Below are 19,446 nucleotides of genomic sequence, written 5' to 3' on the forward strand. Positions count from 1 at the left end.
GCAGAAAACCTTAGACTCATTCAGAGTAGGCAGGAAGTGGGCGCTGTCTACCAGAGCGCTCTGGTGCTGAGGCCAGAGCTCATCTGTCAGTTCTCTGGATTCAGCATGGTTGATGTGAGCCCGGGCCACTGCAGCAGACTCCTAATACCTGAACTTCCGTTCTGCACGTGCAGGCTACCCTGAGACCAGGTGCGACTGAGTCACAGAGCAGGAGCTGGCTGCAGTGACGTAAAACTTTAAAAGCCTTAGAAAATGGTGCTGACGTCATATCGAGGGGGACTACAAACACACCGGTAGGGCATGTTTGTAGTTCCTTAAGAGCAGAGCGGGCGGTGATTGGCCGAGAGCCACAGAGACGGGCACGGGCACGCGCCTCCGCCCCGCCCCCAGCAGAGTGAGAAAAGCCCCAAAAGTTTCGACGACAACAAAACAAACCACAGAAGAAGAGGCGTAAACAACAGCAGGAATGAGCAACATGGCGGTGGTGAGAGGAGCCGGGGTTTCAGAGCGGGGCTGCCTGGAACTTCAGGCCGCTCTGTGAGCCTCTGCCCGCGGCATGAAGCTCTCCGGGCTGCCGGCATCATGGCCGTTGTGACAGCGAACGCCCGCGGAGTCGTGACGGATCCAGCCGGAGTGTCCCCGCGGGGGAGGCGGCCTCCGGCACCGGGAGCCGGCGGGAGATCCGAGGAGTCCTGGAAGGGACACATCATCCGAGAGCTGAAGCACCGAGACCTGAGCCAGCACGCCATGTTCCAGGACCTGATCCGCTTCTGTACGACGACCAAGTACAACTTTTATCCCCTTTAAATCCATCACAGGCGGTCTGAGAGCAGCAGTCACCGGGCCGAACATTTTAAAACCCAATAATTTAGTGTTCAGAGTTACAGTGAGGTTTTACAGGCTGACGCTGAGAAATTACTGCACGAAGAAAGACACTGATCATTTTTGAGTGAGGTTTGGTTCAGAGAAATCAGGGCTTTGTATTGGGGAACCAAGAGGTTTTCATCAAAGGGCAGCAAAAGTAAATATGTTTAAACCAGAACTAACGTCCCAATCAGCCTGTTTAACACTGTGCTCAGGAAATGTCACAGAAGGAGCTGCTTTACTACCTAGGGACAAAAGAGATGTTTTTTTAATAGAGTTTGGTGTAGAGCTGCCCTATGTATTATCTCATCCAGGTAACTTCAGGGCTAACTCTACTCATCGCCATGGTAACATATACTGCGAGAGCAGACCAGGGTTAAAGCAGCTTCATGCGACTGCTTGTCCCCACTGCCAGCGATGAGTGAATGCAGATAACAGGGAGGGAAAGGTGAGCTTAACCCCAAACCTGAGACTGCAGTCTGAGCTGAACATTTCATACGTTCAATAATCAGCATTTTTAACACTTTCTTAAAACCAGGCTGAGATTCAGGCTTGTTGATCACGACAACTACACTTTGGTTCAGTTGGACTCTCAGTTACTATGTTTTATATATTTATATTTTTCAGTTATAGCAGCTCTGAAACCAGAAATGGAATTTGCAGAAGTTTGATGAGAGTCGTCCAACCTGTCCCACCAGTCAGACATCCAGTCTAATCCAGTTCAGCCTCCTGTAAAATCAGATTGTTTTTGAATGGAGTCTGGTTCATTTTATATTTTTATTGTGGCGAGTAGATCATTAACCCCTCTGCTCAGTGTTTTGAACCTCGCCGACATCCACCTCCTTTCATACTTTGCTGACATTCAGGGACAGGAAGTTGTCGGAACTATTAAACCACACGTCGTCTCGCTTCCTCTGCACAGTGAGTCATGTGTGACAGATAACCAGCCTGCTGCTGGTTTATCATCAGGCCGCACACGCAGAATGAAAAAATGTTAAACATGACAGATTTTGAATGGAGTTTGGCTTCAGTCAATGAAAGCTGGGAAACATAATAAAATTAAGTCATAGTAGAGGAAAAATATCTCAGTGAAAACACGTTGTCCTGCTTTTTTGGTCCTAGCTGTCAGTCAGGTGCTCATCAGGTACAAACCTGGAGCACCTGGTTCCTGCTCCGCCTCCTCTGACCCCCCTTTCTGTCTGCAGACACTCAGCTGCTGGAGAAAACCAGTCTGACGAAAGGACTGCTGAGCAGCGCCGCCAGGTAACTCACCTGAACTCACTGTGTTTGTACATGTTCAGACATCTTTGTGAGGACAGAACATTGGCACGCTACTATACTACAGTAGTCAGTGGCTGGGATGAGTGAGGTGTCCTCACTAAGATATGAAAACGAGTGTGTGTGTGCTGAGGCTGTGTTTGTTTTGTGTGTGCAGGCGTCCCCCCGCGGGCGGCGCCCCGCTCTCGTCCCTGCGGCAGCAGAGCATCCAGCTGAAGAAGACCACGGGAGAGGTCAGAGCAAACCTGCCCCCCTTTCAGAGTGATCACATGATCAGTTAGGGTGACTCAGCCCGCAAAGTCAGCAGTGCTTGCAAAGGTCAGAGGTCATCTGGTGGCCTTCAGGTAGAACGCAGGTTTTTGGGTATTAACGCGTCGTTTTTCCAACCTGGAAACTGCAGTTCCTCTGACGTCCAGCAGAGGCAGCAGTGAGGTAGTCCCCATAGACATGTTCACAGCCTCAACTCCAACTGTTTGGTCTCTGTAGCCTCCTTCATAGCACCTGTACGAGGACTGTAAGAGCCAAAGTCAATGTTTATGTTTTGTTTATTTGTTATGGTGGCACAGGGGTTTAGATTGTCCTGCACCTCAGGTGTTTGCATGTTATTTACCTGATGCCAGTGTTCGCAACAGCGTCGTTGGGTGAGTGGTTTGTGGGCAAACCTTTCCGTTGACCGTCATTATAGCACATCAGTTGGTACATGCACTATTTGTTTTGATTGAAAGCACAAAGTTTGTTGTTTTGTTTTAAAATAAATACGCAAAATACGAGTGGGACGCGTCACAGCACAAAAAACAAGGATTTGTGGATGTACGTGTTGGAGTCACGGAGCTTTCAGATGGTCGGACGCTGTTCTCAGATGAGTTATTTATTTCTGTAACTCGCCTGTTATGGAATAAAGGGGCGTGGCCTATTTGACTGGCAAGTGGATGGTGACGCAGGTGTCTGTAGCTGGAGCTCTGGACCGTGTTTGTGCTGCTGTGAGGTTACTGCACTAACAGGCCGTCTGAGAAGGCGGAGCCACAGGATTTTGATTGGATGTCACTGACTTAGCAGAACGGCTGTGCAGGTTTCACAGCAGGAACCTTTAACAGATCCACGATCGGGGGTTTCAGTTCTCGTCAATTCGATGAAGATTCATGTTCTGCTCATGAGCAGCAGCAGGTGTTGTTGTTGTGATGAACAGCTGTTCACCTGCTTCTGTGGTCACGCTCAGAGCTCTTTCAGCTCGTTCCTGCCGGGTTGGCTCGTGTTTTTCTTTGAGGCCGTGTGATAAAACACAGCAGACTGTAACCGAGAAACAGCAGCCACTTCTTGTGATAAAGCCGACGAGCAGATGTGATCGGTGTGATAAAAGTGAGAGGAACAGGCAGCCGAGGGCGGTCAGACCTCTTCACCCTGAGCTGCTCCACAAGCTTCGGCCTGCAGGCTGACGATCCACAGCAAACGCTCTGAGACCAGGAAGAGACAAGTTCACCAGGGGAGACCTGTCGCTATCGAGGAGGGTCTGGCTGTCAGGGCACTTTTAAGCCGTTGTGCACTGATCCCGGTGGACCTGTTTAGACTCTACTTTTGAATACCAAGTAGGTTGCTGTTTTTGACTGTAGGTTTTAAGGACTAGATTCACCTCTTAAAACCTTTTGAACGGACCTAATCTGCCATTTAAAGAAGAAGATGACGCGGGAAAAAGCAGAAGCTTCAGCTAAGCCAGCGGTAGCCTCCAGGAGCTCCGCACCCACTGACCACGAATATGCAATGGAGACTTCAACACCGTCAGTAAAAAGAGAAACTCCACCTACACCCACCAAAGCACCCACACCACCTAACAAGGGTACTGTGTCCCAAAGTGTGGAAACCAACAACTCCATAATAGAAGCCATTAACAAGCTAACAAACAAGCTCGATGACTTCGGCGTGCAGCTAAGTAACAACATGATAATGGTGGCTAACATTGCCAAGCTGGCTGAAATGAACGCAGCCGATATAAAAGACTGTAAGGCTAAACTGTCTGGTTTGGAAAAAGACATTCCTGCTCCAAACAAAGAAAACGCTGAGCTGAAAGAGAGGATGTTTGAGCTAGAACGATACATGCATCGCAGGGCTGGAAAGAAAAAAATGAAGATACCCGCAAAGAAGTTATCGACATCTTGGCTAAGATCGCGCCACATCGGGCTTCCTCACTGGGCAACGCTGTGGACACCGTCCATCGTCTAGGGAAAAGAGAAGCGGGTAGACATCGACAAATAATAGTTCAGTTCACCATGAGGCACTACCGAGACGCTTTCTGGAAACTGAGGATTCCCAGGTGTGCAAGGAGCAGGCGTCTACTTCAAGCAAGATTTCTGCAAAAAGGCAAGAGCTGCAGTTTGGCCCAAAATGGGCCAAACACTCAGTCTGGATTCATAAAAGGCCGCTCAATCCATAATAATATCCACCTTATTTTGGACTTTGACTACAACTACCTAATTGAAAACCAAGCCTTTGACATGATAGAGCATGAATTTATGTTTCAAGCCCTTGATTTGTTCGGTTTTGGAGGTAACTTCATTAATGTAATCAAATTACTGTACAGAGATACAGTGTGTCTTCCACGTGGCACCTCACAAAGATTTAGGATCTGCAAAGGAATAAAACAAGGATGTCCAATCTCACCATTGCTGTTTATTGCATATTCATACTGATTAAAATGCTGAGTTTGGTAGGTTATCTATCCTGGGTAAAGCGCTCTCAGCCAGTTAGCCGATGATACAACTATTTTCCTAAATAACCTGAATGAAATCCCCAAAATTCTGCAGATTATTGAAACTTTCTCAAAAGCTTCAGGATTAAATCTGAATTTAAACACATGATTGTACTATTTCTAACACTTTTAATATTCCTGTTAAATCCACTGTCAAATATTTGGGTGTGTATATAACCAAGAATAAGACTGATTTAGAAAACCTTAATATTTGGGAGAAAATCCAAATCTGTAGAACTCATTTAAATAACTGGGCTCAGAGAGACTCATCGATTCTGGGTAGGAAAGTATCTCCAGGCTAGTATATCCTGCATATGCGGTAGGAGTGCCTAAATCAGCAATCAAATCTATTAACCAGCTAAACTTTGATTTTATATGGAAATGTAAAACCCACTATATCAGGCAAGGTAATTTAGTCAAACATTTTGAAGATGGAGGTTTGCAAGCTGTTGAATTTGGCAGCTTAAATGACTCCCTAAAAATAAATTGGTTTAGGTCATTTTTAAGAAGTCAGAATAGGCTTTGGTTTCACATTCCAAGCAAAATATTCTCAGATGTAGGAGGAATTAATCTTTTACTTAGATGTGATTTTGACATAAAAAACTCCCCATAAAGCTCTCTTCCTTTCACCAGCAAGTTTTATTATACTGGAGATTAATACACAAACATAACTACAGCCCACACAACACTCCCCTGTGGAACTGTCGCTACATAAACGTTGGAAACAAAAATGGTACGATGAGGGCATCTGGGCAGTGATGATAGAGGTAAAATTTTATTAGAAGATTTCACCACCAATTATAATCTGCAAATAAATAACAAAGAATTTCAAAAAATTACTAATTACTATCCCTCAAAACATTCTGTGTACAGCATATACTCTTTGTCAAAACCCTGACTGTTGATCCCCTGACCTCCCTGAACTCTTGGTAAATGGGCTAACATTACAGCTAACAGGGAATTATTTATTAATGTTTTTATCCAAACTCCACCTCACATCTGTTCCCCGGTGATGAAAAGAAAGAGATCAGAAAAAATTACCTAAAACATCCGATTCCTCCCAAAGCTGAGGACGTCCACTACAACATCCTCTCTGGTATTTACCCTTCCAGAGAATCTCTGTTGCTTTGCTATTGATAGTAATTCTTGCTCTTTCTGTGATGGGGATATTGAATCAACAGAACATTATTTTATGATCGTATATTCTGTAAAGCCTGTGGAACGATGTGCACGACTGGCTCTTCCCAAAGATTCCAAACTTACTTGAATTTTCTAAAAATGATTTTTTCTTTGGTTCTCTAAGAAAAGAAAAGAAGCTTGAAAATGTTCTAAATGTGATAATTATTATGGCAAATTCTTCATTCACAAATGTTGTTTTCTGAAAACAAAGAACTCGTCCTCTCAAAAACACAACACAAGCTCTGCATCTGAATCATATGATTATTGAACTCTGCTAGAAAACCCCTGAGGTATCATGTCTTGTATGTCTTTTAATAAAGCTTTCTTTGCTTTGATTCTGTTTGGGGTTTGTTTTAATTTTATTTATTTATTTATTTGTTGTTGTTTGTACTTCCTGTTCATTATCTATCTTATATATGTTGGAGTTCAGCCTGTTCTGATACTGTTTCATGTTGGAAATATGCCATAATTGTTGTACATTATATTTCTGTGTGATTAATAAAATTTAAAAAAAATGTTCACGAGGGGCGAACCGGAAACGTCGCCTGTCAGAGCCACGGGTTGGCAGTTCGCCTTGTAATTGGAAGGTTGCCGGTTCGAGCCCCGGCTTGGACAGTCTCGATCGTTGTGTCTTTGGGCAAGGCACTTCACCCGTTGCCTACTGGTGGTGGTCAGAGGGCCCGGTGGCGCCAGTGTCCGGCAGCCTCGCCTCTGTCAGTGCGCCCCAGGGTGGCTGTGGCTACAATGTAGCTGCCATCACCAGTGTGTGAATGTGTGGATGACTAAATGTGTGAAGTGCTTTTTACTAGTCCTTAGGGACTAGTAAAGCGCTGTACGAATGCAGGCCATTTACCATTGTTCCCTCTAAGCTGTCCGCCATTGCGCACTGCTGGCAGGTCTCTGTGCACAGAAAAAAATTCTCACCTGAATTGAAATTAAAATTTAAACTTTAACAATTCTGTTCTGCAGTGTTAGTCAGTGACTGGCTGCTCCAGTATGGGATCAGAACGATGCCACCTTATCCCATAGTCCAGCCAATGATGCGATTCACATTCGTATATACGCAGCTAATCAACGTGGTTGACAGGCTATGACAGCGTCCTCATGTGCCGACACCGGTGTTTTAGCAAAGCGGCTGATGTGGAGTGAAGCCGCGTTAATGACAACGTGTACAACCATTGGAGATGTGAGCAGGACAGACGAACAACTGACGGACAAAGTGTGGACTTTATACCAGTTTTTAAATTGTGTTGATCGGCCGTAAAACCAGAGTTATGATAAAATATCTGCAATGTTTGTTTTCCTTCCTGAATACTGTCGTTGTTTATATTTACTGCGGGAAGAAACGGTGAAAACTGCGTTTTATAAGGAAAACGCTCGAAAGCCTGTGAGCAAAAACAGCCCCCTCCAGCCTTTCCTATTGGTGGAAAAATGTACCATGTGGACCAATCAAAAAATGATATGGCAACATGGCATCTAGTTGTTTAGGGAGGGGGAAGTTTTAGGAGTGACGGCGTGTTTGAGATGTGAGAGGTTTGCGATGTTTAGCACAAATCTTGTGTAGTTAGTGTGTAGTTAGTGTGTAGTGTAGTCAATAGTGTTGTTGTGTGTGTCAGAACAATGAGGCGACTGCTGAGTGTTACAGGTGTTACAGCAGTGACACATCTGCTGCTGTCAGGCCTGCAGGTATCAGGCTGTTGTTCTCCTTCATCTCATAGTGGACAGAAATGATTTTTGGAGTGACACAAATAATTTGTGTAGCATCAGATTTGATGCAGAACAGCTGATTGTTCTGTAAATAGTTTGAAATGTTTATTTAAAAAACGCTTTGGCTGCATTTTTAAGTAAACAGCTGCAAAACCTTTGTTGTTTGCAAAACTCAGTTACTTCTTCAAAAAAGTAACTATATCATTAATTGCCCAGCATTGGTCATTATTTACTGTATTTTGCAGTTACAGACTCTCTCCCAGACCACAGACTCATAATACAAGTCAGAGCTTTATTAAAAAAAAAAAAGAAGAAAGTTGTGTTTTCAAAATTAGAGTTCAAGTTATTTTTACTTCCAATAGTGTTAACATGCTACACAGGTCATGAACAAGATTTATTTAAATTTTCATTGTAAGTGGGCTAAAGCAGTTAATTAAAAGTAGTCTAACATAAATGCTGTAATTTGATTATTTTAATAAACATGTAACTTGGATGGATTCGATGCTGGCGTGACCACAGTGCACACGTCTGCTGTTGCTCACAGTGGTCCAAGTGTCCGCTCAGGGAGTTTGTGTGTTCAGACACGTGAAACATTAACGTTGGTCAGAGCTGCTGGTCCTGCTCTGGCTTCATAAGCACACAGCAGAGGCTCAGCTATGCAGAGCTACAAACAAGTACGTTCTGTAAGTGAGCAGAGGGATGTTGGTGTCGTCTTAGACCTTTGTGTGCTCAGGAGGCTTTTTCAAAATGATACGATTCGTGAAGCTCTGTGTGAGGTCAGATCAGAATCAGACATGTGACAGCGTGACGCTAACCAGGTAAAAGTCACGACCACGAGTAACCTCTGACCTCTCCCTCCCTCTCTGTGCTTCCAGTTAGCCTATCAGGTGGTGGAGCTGACGCAGCAGATAAAAATCAAAGACGGCGTTCTGGAGGAGCAGCATGGCAGGTGAGTAACACACCTGAGACTGTCAGCTCACCAGTCAGCTGTAAAAACCTGCTGCAGGTGAGTTCAGGCTGAGGTCAGAGAGCAGGAGGAGGAGCCTCGTTCTAGTTTTCCTTGTTCATTCGCTGAGTGGAAATATCGACTCACAGCTGAGCTCAAACTGCACTTTAGATCAGACTCTGCTGCTCGTCCACCGGGTGGCGCTGTGCCATCTGGCAATAATTCAAATATCTGAACCATCTGAAATTATTTTTAGTAAAAGAAAAAAATCAGATTCTTTATCCTAATATTCAAACATTTAAATATATTTTATCCTTTTTTTGTCAAAACACAGCAAACCTCTTTATTATTTTATGGTTTTATCTGAAATGTGTTCTTCAAATCTTGTACACTTTAGAAAAACATCCATATTCTACTTTGACATATTGAGTCTCAGGTGTTTGCCTCCAGTGTTTGTGTGCGCAGCTCCATGACACGTCGTACTGGTGTGACCTACTCTTTCCTCCACCTTCAGGCTGCTGCAGGAGCGGCGTTGCCTGTCGCGAGTGTCTGATGCTCATCAGCAGCTGCAGGCACAGGTGGAGCAGGTTCAAGGGCAGAACGCGGTGCTGAAGGTGGAGTACGACACTCTCCTGGAGCAGCAGAGAGCAGCGGAGGCGAAACTAAGGCAGGAGACGGTCACAGGGGAAGAACTGCTGGCCAAAGTGATGAAGCGGAAAAACCAGGCCGCAGCTCGGATGAACAGCCACAACGAACGCCGCTCCAGGTACCTGAATGCACCACGCACACCTGTTCATCGGTGTACCTGAATGCACCGCGCACACCTGCTCATCGTGTACCTGAATGCACCATGCACACCTGTTCATCGGTGTACCTGAATGCACCGCGCACACCTGTTTATCGTGTACCTGAATGCACCATGCACACCTGTTCATCGGTGTACCTGAATGCACCATGCACACCTGTTCATCGGTGTACCTGAATGCACCGCGCACACCTGTTCATCGTGTACCTGAATGCACCATGCACACCTGTTCATCGGTGTACCTGAATGCACCATGCACACCTGTTCATCGGTGTACCTGAATGCACCGCGCACACCTGCTCATCGGTGTACCTGAATGCACCGCGCACACCTGTTCATCGTGTACCTGAATGCGCCACGCACCCCTGTTCATCGGTGTACCTGAATGCACCATGCACACCTGTTCATCGTGTACCTGAATGCACCATGCACACCTGTTCATCGTGTACCTGAATGCACCATGCACACCTGTTCATCGGTGTACCTGAATGCACCGCGCACACCTGCTCATCGGTGTACCTGAATGCACCGCGCACACCTGTTCATCGTGTACCTGAATGCGCCACGCACCCCTGTTCATCGGTGTACCTGAATGCACCATGCACACCTGTTCATCGTGTACCTGAATGCGCCATGCACACCTGTTCATCGTGTACCTGAATGCACCGCGCACCCCTGTTCATCGGTGTACCTGAATGCACCATGCACACCTGTTCATCGTGTACCTGAATGCACCGCGCACACCTGTTCATCGTGTACCTGAATGCGCCACGCACCCCTGTTCATCGGTGTACCTGAATGCACCACGCACACCTGTTCATCGTGTACCTGAATGCACCATGCACACCTGTTCATCGTGTACCTGAATGCACCGCGCACCCCTGTTCATCGGTGTACCTGAATGCACCATGCACACCTGTTCATCGTGTACCTGAATGCACCGCGCACACCTCTTCATCGTGTACCTGAATGCACCACTCACACCTGTTCATCGTGTACCTGAATGCACCACTCACACCTGTTCATCGTGTACCTGAATGCACCGTGCACACCTCTTCATTGGTGTACCTGAATGCACCGCGCACACCTCTTCATCGGTGTACCTGAATGCACCGCACACACCTGTTCATCGCTGTACCTGCAGGAGGGTCAGTGTGGATCCAAACATCTCTTTGTTTGTTTGTTTCAGAGCTCGAGAGGCAACCCAGGCCGCAGCCAGGTCGAAGGTCAACTTAGACAGGTCAGCTGTCCATCCCCTGAGCTCTACATCGCCCTCTTCAGGTTTCTCTAAGTAAGAATAAATGAAACGCACGACACGGGTTTGATAAACATTTACACTGAAACAGAATTTTAAAAATACTTTTTTAAAGTATTGATGAACATTTTAAAAACTTGACAAATTTTAAGACAAAAAAGTATAATTTTGATTTCAAGAATGTTTTGAAATATTAAAGATTTTGAGACGATAATATTCTGAATAATTTCTTTATTTTTGATCACATTCAAGAGGCTTACTGTCATTTTTGTTGTGCTGAAACTTTTTCAAAGAAGTCGGTTTATTGGCCATTAAAAGCTTCTAAAGATTGATTAATAGACTACTTTGTTACTTCCTGTCACTGTCAGAATAAAATATGTTTGTGTTTCAGCTCATCAAGTGCTCCGAGCTCCAGATCGACGTCTCCAAAGAACGAGAAACGGGACACGTCCACGGAACGAAAACCCATGCGACTCGTGAGGTCATCAATCACGCCTTTGTTTTATTTTATTAGGAGCATTTACACACAAAAGTCATTAATCCTGGAGGGAAATTGAGTTGTCATAGCAACATACAAACAACAGACGACAAAGCGTGTTGAAGTGGAGAGATAAGGATGAGGTGGGGGAGTTAGCTAACGACCTCGTCTGCCTCTTCAGATCTCAGGAGCTTTTCTCACAATAAGATCATGAAATTAAATTTGAGCAGCAGGTCATTTATTAATTTTCTGTTTTATTTTATTGTATTTTCTCTCTTAGAGTTGAAACTTTTTATTGAGATCATTGTAATTATTTCTGTTATTGTTAATGTTGTGCATATTTGCTCAGCAGGGGGGTTACTAACGTAACTGCGGCTCTTTAAATGAGATGATGAACTGTTTCTTCTCTCAGGTCGGCGTCGGTGACGTCTCCGAGGATCCTGACCTCCATCAAAGAGCTGTTTGGGTGAGTTGTGACCGCCATTATGTTTTGTTTGGTTCATTCATTCAGCGGCTCAGCGAATGAATGAATGACTCTGTGTGTGACATAAGCAGGAAGAGGCGGGGCCACTCGGTCTGCAGTCAGGAGGAAGATCTCGTCTCTCCTGTAAGAATCTGTGTGTCAGCCCGAGTCCCGGCCAGAGCTCTGCAAGTCCTGGTAGTGCGCACTCACACAAAGAACTCCTCTGTTCTCACTACCCAGCATGCCTCTCTGCTGACCTCCGGCCTGGTTCACACGGAGTACGACGTTTACACGACGCTGTAATGTTTCTTTTGTTTGTTTGTTTTTTTTCAGGATGCCCATGAGCAAGACATCAACGCCGTGCGGTTCAGCTCCAGCTCAGACCTGCTGGCCACGGGGGGGACAGACAAAGTGATCAAACTGTGGGAGGTCAGGGCAGGTAAACCCACCCGAGGCCCGCTCGTTGTTTTTCTGTATTATCGCTGATTTAAAGGACGGGTTGTGACCTCACTGCTGATGTCATCAGGCTTGCTGACTCACAGAGGGACCCTGGACGGCAGCACAGAGGGCATCACCTGCATCGAGTTTGACCCCATGGTGAGGAAGTCACCTGAGCTCACCTGTAAATGGAGCACTGAGGTGTTTCTCACTCGTGTGGCCATTTGTGTTTTTAGGGCTTCAGGATCCTCGCCGCGTCCTACAGCAAGGCGGCCATGCTGTGGCAGCTGGGCGACTCCGTTCCAAAGGTAAAGGTGACTCACCGCCCGGTGTGTCTGATTAATGACGGGAAACATCAACAAATTCTGAACACGAACACAAAAAACTGTGATTTTTAATTTACAATGATGAGCTTTTATTTTGAAATTGTGTTTCTGAAGATCTGGAATGTAACTGTGTGTGCGTGTGTGCGTGTGTGTGCGTGTGTGCGTGCGTGTGTCGTAGGTGACTCTTACAGGTCACAGCAGGAAGGTGACAGCGGCGAGGTTCAGCAGCATCCTCCATCAGGTGGTGACAGGAAGTGCCGATGGCACCATCAGACTGTGGGACCTGCGGCGAGCTGCCTGTGAGTAACCGTGCGTGCTTGCTGCTGATTGGCTCGTGGCGTCCCTGCAGGTGGAGTGTATTTAAGGCAAACTGTGTCCCTTCAGGTCTGCAGTCGCGTAATGTGGCGAAGTACTGCAGCGACGTGGTGTGCTCGGAGAACTGCATCATCAGCGGACACTACGACGGGCAGATCAGAGCGTGGGACTCCAGGTTGGTCTGTCGCGCCGCAGCGCACCTGTGCACCACCTGATGCTGATCCTCCGCTCCAGTAGAATCATTAGAATCTGATTCCTTTCATTCAGACGCCTCTCGTTTACTCCTCCCAGCCGTTTCCAGGGTGACACCCCGTCTCCCTCTGTTACTTAGCAACAGCTTAACTCACAGACTCCCCTCAGTGTCCTGCAGTGTCTGAAGCAGCAGGTGATTGACAGCTCTGCCCACCATTTACACGCCAGCATCAGCTCTCACTGCGCGTGATTGATCAGAAACCGGATGATGTCGTTTTTATCTTCTCCAGTTTTCTGTTTCTGATCGTAAAAGTTATTATTCGGGGACGAGCCCCTGATGCTTGCACCTGCTCTCGTGAGCTTTGGCGCCATCAGCTGGTCAGAGATGAAGGCGTGTTTAAAGCCGTTCTGCTTTTCTTTACGTTCAGGGTGGCGAGCTGCGTTCAGGTGTTTCCTGCTCAGGGAAAAGTCACCTCGCTGGACCTCAGTCCTGACCACTGCCAGCTGCTCAGCTGTTGCCGGGACGACTGTCTCCAACTGTTCGACCTGAGGAGGTGGAGCAACGAGCGCTTGACCTTCAGGTACGTCAGGACGAGGTGATGCTGTGCCGAAACGAACTTCCTGTCCCTCTGTCTGACGTCTGTCTGTTTGTGTCTCAGAGCCGACGGGTTCAAATGTGGCAGCGACAGCACCAAAGCCGTCATCAGGTGAGTCACATGATCAGTGACATCAGAATCAAGAAAAAAAACTGTTAGCCGTGCTTACTGGGCGGGCCCCGAGTTAGGAAAAGGCTTACTTTCAGTTGAGTGACCGAAGCAACTACCAATGAGAGTGAAGGATACTGCTGAGTGACAGAGGACATGTGACCATCGATGAAAAATGAACATGTGACTGCGGGACGTCTCGCTTTTGTCAGAATTACAGATGAAGCTGTTCCAGGGTCCAGTTAGGTGCGTCACCCTCCACCTGTCAGTCAGAGGCCACGCCCCTAATAATAATGCTACATAAACAGGCGGGTGATTAAAGGAAAAGGCTGTAAACATTTCTGCTGTTGTGTCTGACTCACTGCCGCCCCTGCTGGACATCAGAGGAACTGCAGGTTGCTGTCGAGTGCAGTGTCAGTCCTTCCTCGTGTCTTTGTTGGGTTTCTCTCTTTACTGTAAATCTTTAACATCACGTCGTCGTAGCGGCTGCAGGTCAGCCCGGCGCGTGCCTGTAAGCCGTCCTGTCCTCGGCGTCCGGGTGGAAGCGGGGAGGCGGGGCTGCCGGCAGAGTTTGGCTCGGCGCTCTGATCAATTATCACAAGTTTAATCGTCGGATGGAGAGGACTGTTTCTGGGCCAGAGAGATAAAAATAGGGCGAGCTGGAGACGGGGAGAGATGAGATCGGGAGATTGGTTGATTTTCTGCTGTTTCCATGACGACAGCAGGGCAGGGATGCTTTGCGGCTGTTCGGCTCCCTGACAGAATCACTGCACATGTGAGTCCCACATGCACAGCTGCTCTGCCGACACTACGCTGAGCCGTACCTGTGATTCCTACATTTGTCTGTTCTCATCGCGTCTCTTGTTCAGCTTCTCGGCAGCCAGACTGACAGCGTCTCTAAATCCTTCAGACTCAGCTGTGCACACGGCGGCAAACCACTGACAGCGTTTTCATCTGCACGAGGCCACATGCACATCTGACAACTCCTGCAGAAGGTGAAGCAGTATAAAACACGTGCTGAGTATCAGCGCAGCGTGCGTCACAACTTTCACGACGCGTCAAAATCTTTAGTGAACGCCGACTCGGAGCAGCCCTCGATGCTCTCTCCTGACCTGAGCAGTTTGTTCAAGTTGTCATGTTTTGTTTGTTTTCCCCGCCTGTCCCGTTTGGTTCTTTTGCATCAGATTTATTGTCTAAAGGCGAAGAAAGATGCCCAACGGATTTACTTTACCAAACAGACCATCCCAGCTGTGCTGTAATGGTCTGTTTGATTCACCTTTTATTGTTTATTTTATTTTCACTTGCTCCACACGGGACAGACTTGACTGGGGAAAGAAAAACAGCAGGAAGAGGGACGGTGATAAAGGGCAAAAAACAACAAAATAAGCAGACAAAAAATCCATCCATCAATCACCTGGATCACCTGTTGAGAAAGAAAAAAGAAAACAAGCAGAAGAAAACGAGAGTAATAAACAACATCACGATGATCTATGTGAATATAACAGTAAATACTGAATATTAAACATTATTGTGCAGCACGTAAGATCGACAGCACACAGTGTGCTTTGAGGTAGGAGCCAAAAAGGGTGTAGTTTGTGTGTGTGAGCACCCGTGTGTACACCTGTGAGCATGGACGCGCTTGTTTTTAAAAGGTTCCTTCATGTAATGATCTGCTAGAGGGTGTGGGGGGCCACAGCCCCGTCCTCCAGGGCATGAAGCAGGTATGGAGGAGATCAAGACTCCAGACATCCAGAGGCCCCCAGAACACAAGAGACCAAGGAAGACCAACAGAGGGGCAGCCGAGCCACTGTCCCAGGAAGAGCTGAGGAGAGTCCCAGATGAGGGGTCACTCAGCAGCCACGGAGCAGAAGCCAGGGGGGGTTGCAGTGACGTGCCCGTGAGCTCCGCCGGCAGCCAGCTGTGCCAGAGTGACCGAGCCCCAGGCCGAGAGGCCGAGGGCACCCCACCCCCGAAGTGGCCCGAGCGAGCCCCAGGCTCCAGGCCCCGATAAGCAGCCACCAAGGAGTGAGCCGGTGGGTACCTGGACGCCCATCCCCGGACACAAAGACCCACCAACGCACCGATGTCTGAGGGCGTCTGCCACTGGCAGGGGAAGTGGTGGTGGGTCTAGGTACTGCCCCCGGAGGGGGGGAAACTGCACCCAGACCCAGGTGGTGTTACCCTTTTCCCTGCGGTCGGGAGAAGCAGACCGCCCCGACTCGGCAGCAGCAGGGAGGCCCCACATTCCAGACCCCAATCAGACGGCCAATGGACCAATGATATATTTGCAATTTACCTGTGCTGCTCTGCCAAAACACTAGTTGGCGCTGGCGTCTCTCTGAACTCTCTTCCGGCTGTCCTCCAGTCTAAGAACCAGTTTACATATGGGAAAACTATTGTGTTGAACTGGACATTCGGTTGTTGCGAGCAGCATCAGTGCAGCATGTTGCATTTGTGGGGCGCTGCACATCAGGTCACAGCGTTCAGAGGGTTTGTGGTTGCAGCGTAATGATGAGACGAGTGTAAATCCCTCTTCAGTGTCCCAGCTGGGAGTTCTCGGCTCTGCAGACGGAGAGAGTCATGGAGCAAATTGCTCACAGCAGCAGGAAGTTTCACGTCAGAACAGCTGTTTCACCCAGATGTTCTCTCTCTTCAGTCCAGACTGCTGCTATTTGGCGGCCGGCTCTGCAGACGGTGCCGTTTACATCTGGAATGTCTCGACGGGCAAGTTGGAGACCCGGCTACCCGACCAACACAGGTAACACCGAAGACCTGAGTCAGCTGATCAGCACAGTCACTGCCAGTGCAGGGTCCTAAAGATCAGAGGCTCCAGCTCAGCTCCCTGTGGGACTCCAAATGCTGTTAGTTCAGCTTTACTCTTAGTCGTAATCCACAGACTACAGTGTTCCTGATGACAGGGTAGTGTGAGGCTGCAGGGCATTCCCTGGAAGAACTCCAGGCCTAATAAACTACAAACTCCTCCAGAGTAGTGCTGCCACAAACGATTATTTTGATAGTCGACTAGTCACCGATTATTTTTGCGATTAGTCGACTAATCAGATCATCATCCATTGGACGTAAAACTACAGCTTATTGCAGCAGCAGCATCTGCTCTTATATAACTATCATTAGCTTACAGCTTTAAGTGTTTAAGGTATGTGCTAACTAAAAATAAAGACAAGATGATAGTTTATTAAATTTTAATGAAATTTGCAGATTGTTTCGGTGAAGTTTAATAAACTCCTTGCTATCTAAAATATAACAGGACACCGGAGTAAATTCTTAAGCATCTCACACTTCTGATAATCAGCTGTCTGCTTGACGTTTATTCAGCTGTGTAAAAACTATAACTTTAATCTCAGCCAAACCGATTTACTCAGGAACAAATAAAACACTAAAAAAAAGCCAAACAATAACATTTTTAAGTTATCTAAGTGACTTATATATCATGTTTAACCTGAGTAGCGAAAAACAAAGGTGGGTTTGAAAACGATTAGCCGGGAGTCCGGTGTTCTCACGGCTCTAGTTAGCCTAGCCCCCGGCTAGCTATCGAGCTAGTGGCTAACAGACGTCTCCGAAAACGTCGGAGCGCTTTTGAAAATATGTGGTGTCTTGATAAACTGAGCAGATATTTGAGGTTTACACAGCTACATTCTCGCCTGAAAACAAGTTAAACGTTTATTTTGTGACCCAGAAAGAATAATTTCTAAGAGTAATTTTTAAACTAACTAGCTGCCGCCATTGTTGGAAACTGAGCTGGGCTGCGCTATGAATTCTGGGACACAGCTTCTTCTTCTTCGGGGTTTAACAGCAGCTGGCATCCTTGTACATGCAGTGCTGCCATCTTCTGTTTCAGTCCGTTATTACACTCTTAAATCCTACTACTTATTCCTGCGTCTTTTGGGATCTTACAAAGCTTCAAACGACGCGCCGACTATTAAATCAGTCGTCGATGATTTTGATAGTCGACTAATCGTGGCAGCCCGACTCCAGAGTGACTTGTGTGTTGCTGTGTGTGTAAATCTCCATGAAGTTTAAGGGCCTGTGATGGCGCCTCGAGAGAGCCCGCATGTGTTTAACCACAAAGTGTCGACTGTCCCTTTAACAGCCTGCTCTCTTTCAGCTCGTCCATCAGCGCCGTGTCCTGGTCTCTGTCCGGCGAATACTTCGTCAGCGTGGACAAGAGCAAGCGAGCCGTCCTCTGGAGTGACATGTGAGGCAAACCCACGACGAGGTCATGTTGTCATGGAGACGCGTCACACATCCAGCTTTGATTGGACAGACGGCTGTTTGACAAAAGTCTTTAAGCTATTTGTTGGTTGGACCAAAGGGAAGTGACGTTGTTGTGATCTATGAGGAGAACGTGGACTTTCTACCAGCTTTAAGCTTTCCTGTGTAAAACCTGTGTGAACAAAGGGAAACGTTCCTGCAACGCTTGAACCATTTTACAGCCGTCGACGCCAAAATGAGGCAGAACGGCTCGTCGGTCATGCGTGCACACGTCAGCCCGTGGCGTGCGCTGTGCTCACGGACTGAAACCAAGCTAACTTTTTTTTTACCTCGAACGAGTAGAACGTTTTTGTTTTAATAGTTACAGATTAATAACTCACACACTCCTAACACTCCTGTTTTAGATTTTAACATTTTCCCCGCCCTGTCTCAGCTTGTTTTGGTCCTGAGAAAGTTTGACATTTGTTAATAAAAGATCTGAAACGGTTTAAACTGATGTTTTCGGTCACCTCAGATTCATGTCCCCGCTTTTACATCCAGCCAATACTGGCAGCCAATCAGAAGAAAGTTGTCTCTAAAGGGGGAGGGGCCACCACCCTCAGACTGCCTTAACCTTTGAACCCCTGAGAAGAAGCTTTGGGGGAACATTTGCTCCTGATCCTGAATTTAAACCAGCCGCTGGGATCGGTGGGAGTGTTTCCAGCCTCTTTGCTCTCAGCTGTGGGTCCTGCATGCAGCCACTGAGGGATTGTTTTGAACTGTAAGTGATGCAAAGCTGCTGTGGAGGATTTGGGAATGAGCAGAACGTGTCCACCTGTGTTGTCCTGCGTCTGTATCTGCAGCCAGAGGCTGCCGCTCAGGTAAATGTAGCGCTCAGGTGTGTTTTTGTCTCAGATGTCGTTGCCCCAACGTTCTGTCAACGTTTTTAATATGTTGGTATTGTTTCTGCTCTCAGCTCTAATAAACGCTGATCTCTAACCGTCCGTCCTTCGTCCTGTCGTCTCCTCGCTCCTTTCTGCTCGAAGGCTTTGTTCATTTTTTTAATCACAGTCTGAAGTCATGTCCCTGAGTTTAAAAAGACAAGGGGATGATGATGATGCTGATGAGGAGGTTCGGCGCTGCAGGCTGCTTCACACTGAGGTCATTGATTAGGAAACAGAAAGCAGCTGCTGCCTCCAGACTGACCGAGCACTGACCTACACGCCGCGTCAGTGTTAGAAAGCTTCTGTTCTCCTCTCATTTTGACCAGGTGGATGTTTCTGTCAGTCATGGCAACAACAGATGAGTCTGTTAGGTCTGATGTGCTTCATGTTTCTTCTGCCGTTGTCTCACAGAGCGAATCCATCACTCCTCTGTCATCCACGCCGTCTGTTGGACATGAAAAAGCTCATCTTTGAGGGATTGAGCCGGCATCCTGGTGGCTCAACCACCGTTTTGAGAATCTCCCCAACGACTGCGCTCCTCAGCCTCTCTAAGCACATCTTCAGATGAAGCTCATTTGTGCAGCTTGTACTCGTCTTCCTCCC

General features: G+C 47.2%; 1 protein-coding gene and 1 long non-coding RNA gene across 5 annotated transcripts; both read left to right on the forward strand.

Moving 5' to 3' along the window:
- The first annotated feature begins 175 nt into the window (after positions 1-175).
- On the forward strand, positions 176-18,903 carry atg16l2 (ATG16 autophagy related 16-like 2 (S. cerevisiae)). 4 transcript variants are annotated; one of them, XM_085184096.1, is made up of 18 exons: positions 176-772; positions 2,070-2,127; positions 2,300-2,375; positions 8,644-8,717; positions 9,229-9,480; positions 10,709-10,759; positions 11,166-11,255; positions 11,665-11,718; positions 11,808-11,910; positions 12,049-12,154; positions 12,242-12,312; positions 12,390-12,461; positions 12,658-12,778; positions 12,864-12,969; positions 13,415-13,567; positions 13,646-13,693; positions 16,347-16,448; positions 17,814-18,903. In XM_085184096.1, exons 1-18 carry the CDS (start codon positions 583-585, stop codon positions 17,905-17,907), a joined length of 1,821 nt encoding a protein of 606 aa, XP_085040222.1. In that variant the 5' UTR covers positions 176-582; the 3' UTR covers positions 17,908-18,903. The 4 variants fall into 4 exon arrangements, with proteins under 4 accessions (XP_085040222.1, XP_085040221.1, XP_085040219.1 ...); XM_085184095.1 differs by having other exon boundaries at positions 177-772; positions 11,805-11,910; XM_085184093.1 differs by having other exon boundaries at positions 186-772; positions 10,709-10,810; positions 11,805-11,910.
- Positions 16,455-17,259, forward strand: LOC146502927 (uncharacterized). Its single transcript, XR_014877855.1, has 2 exons — positions 16,455-16,706; positions 16,739-17,259. It is a non-coding gene; the product is annotated as an uncharacterized LOC146502927 (long non-coding RNA).
- Positions 18,904-19,446: the final 543 nt, after the last annotated feature.

The sequence above is a fragment of the Neolamprologus multifasciatus genome, chromosome 14, assembly GCF_963576455.1.
Source record: "Neolamprologus multifasciatus chromosome 14, fNeoMul1.2, whole genome shotgun sequence".
Lineage (NCBI taxonomy): Eukaryota > Metazoa > Chordata > Actinopteri > Cichliformes > Cichlidae > Neolamprologus > Neolamprologus multifasciatus.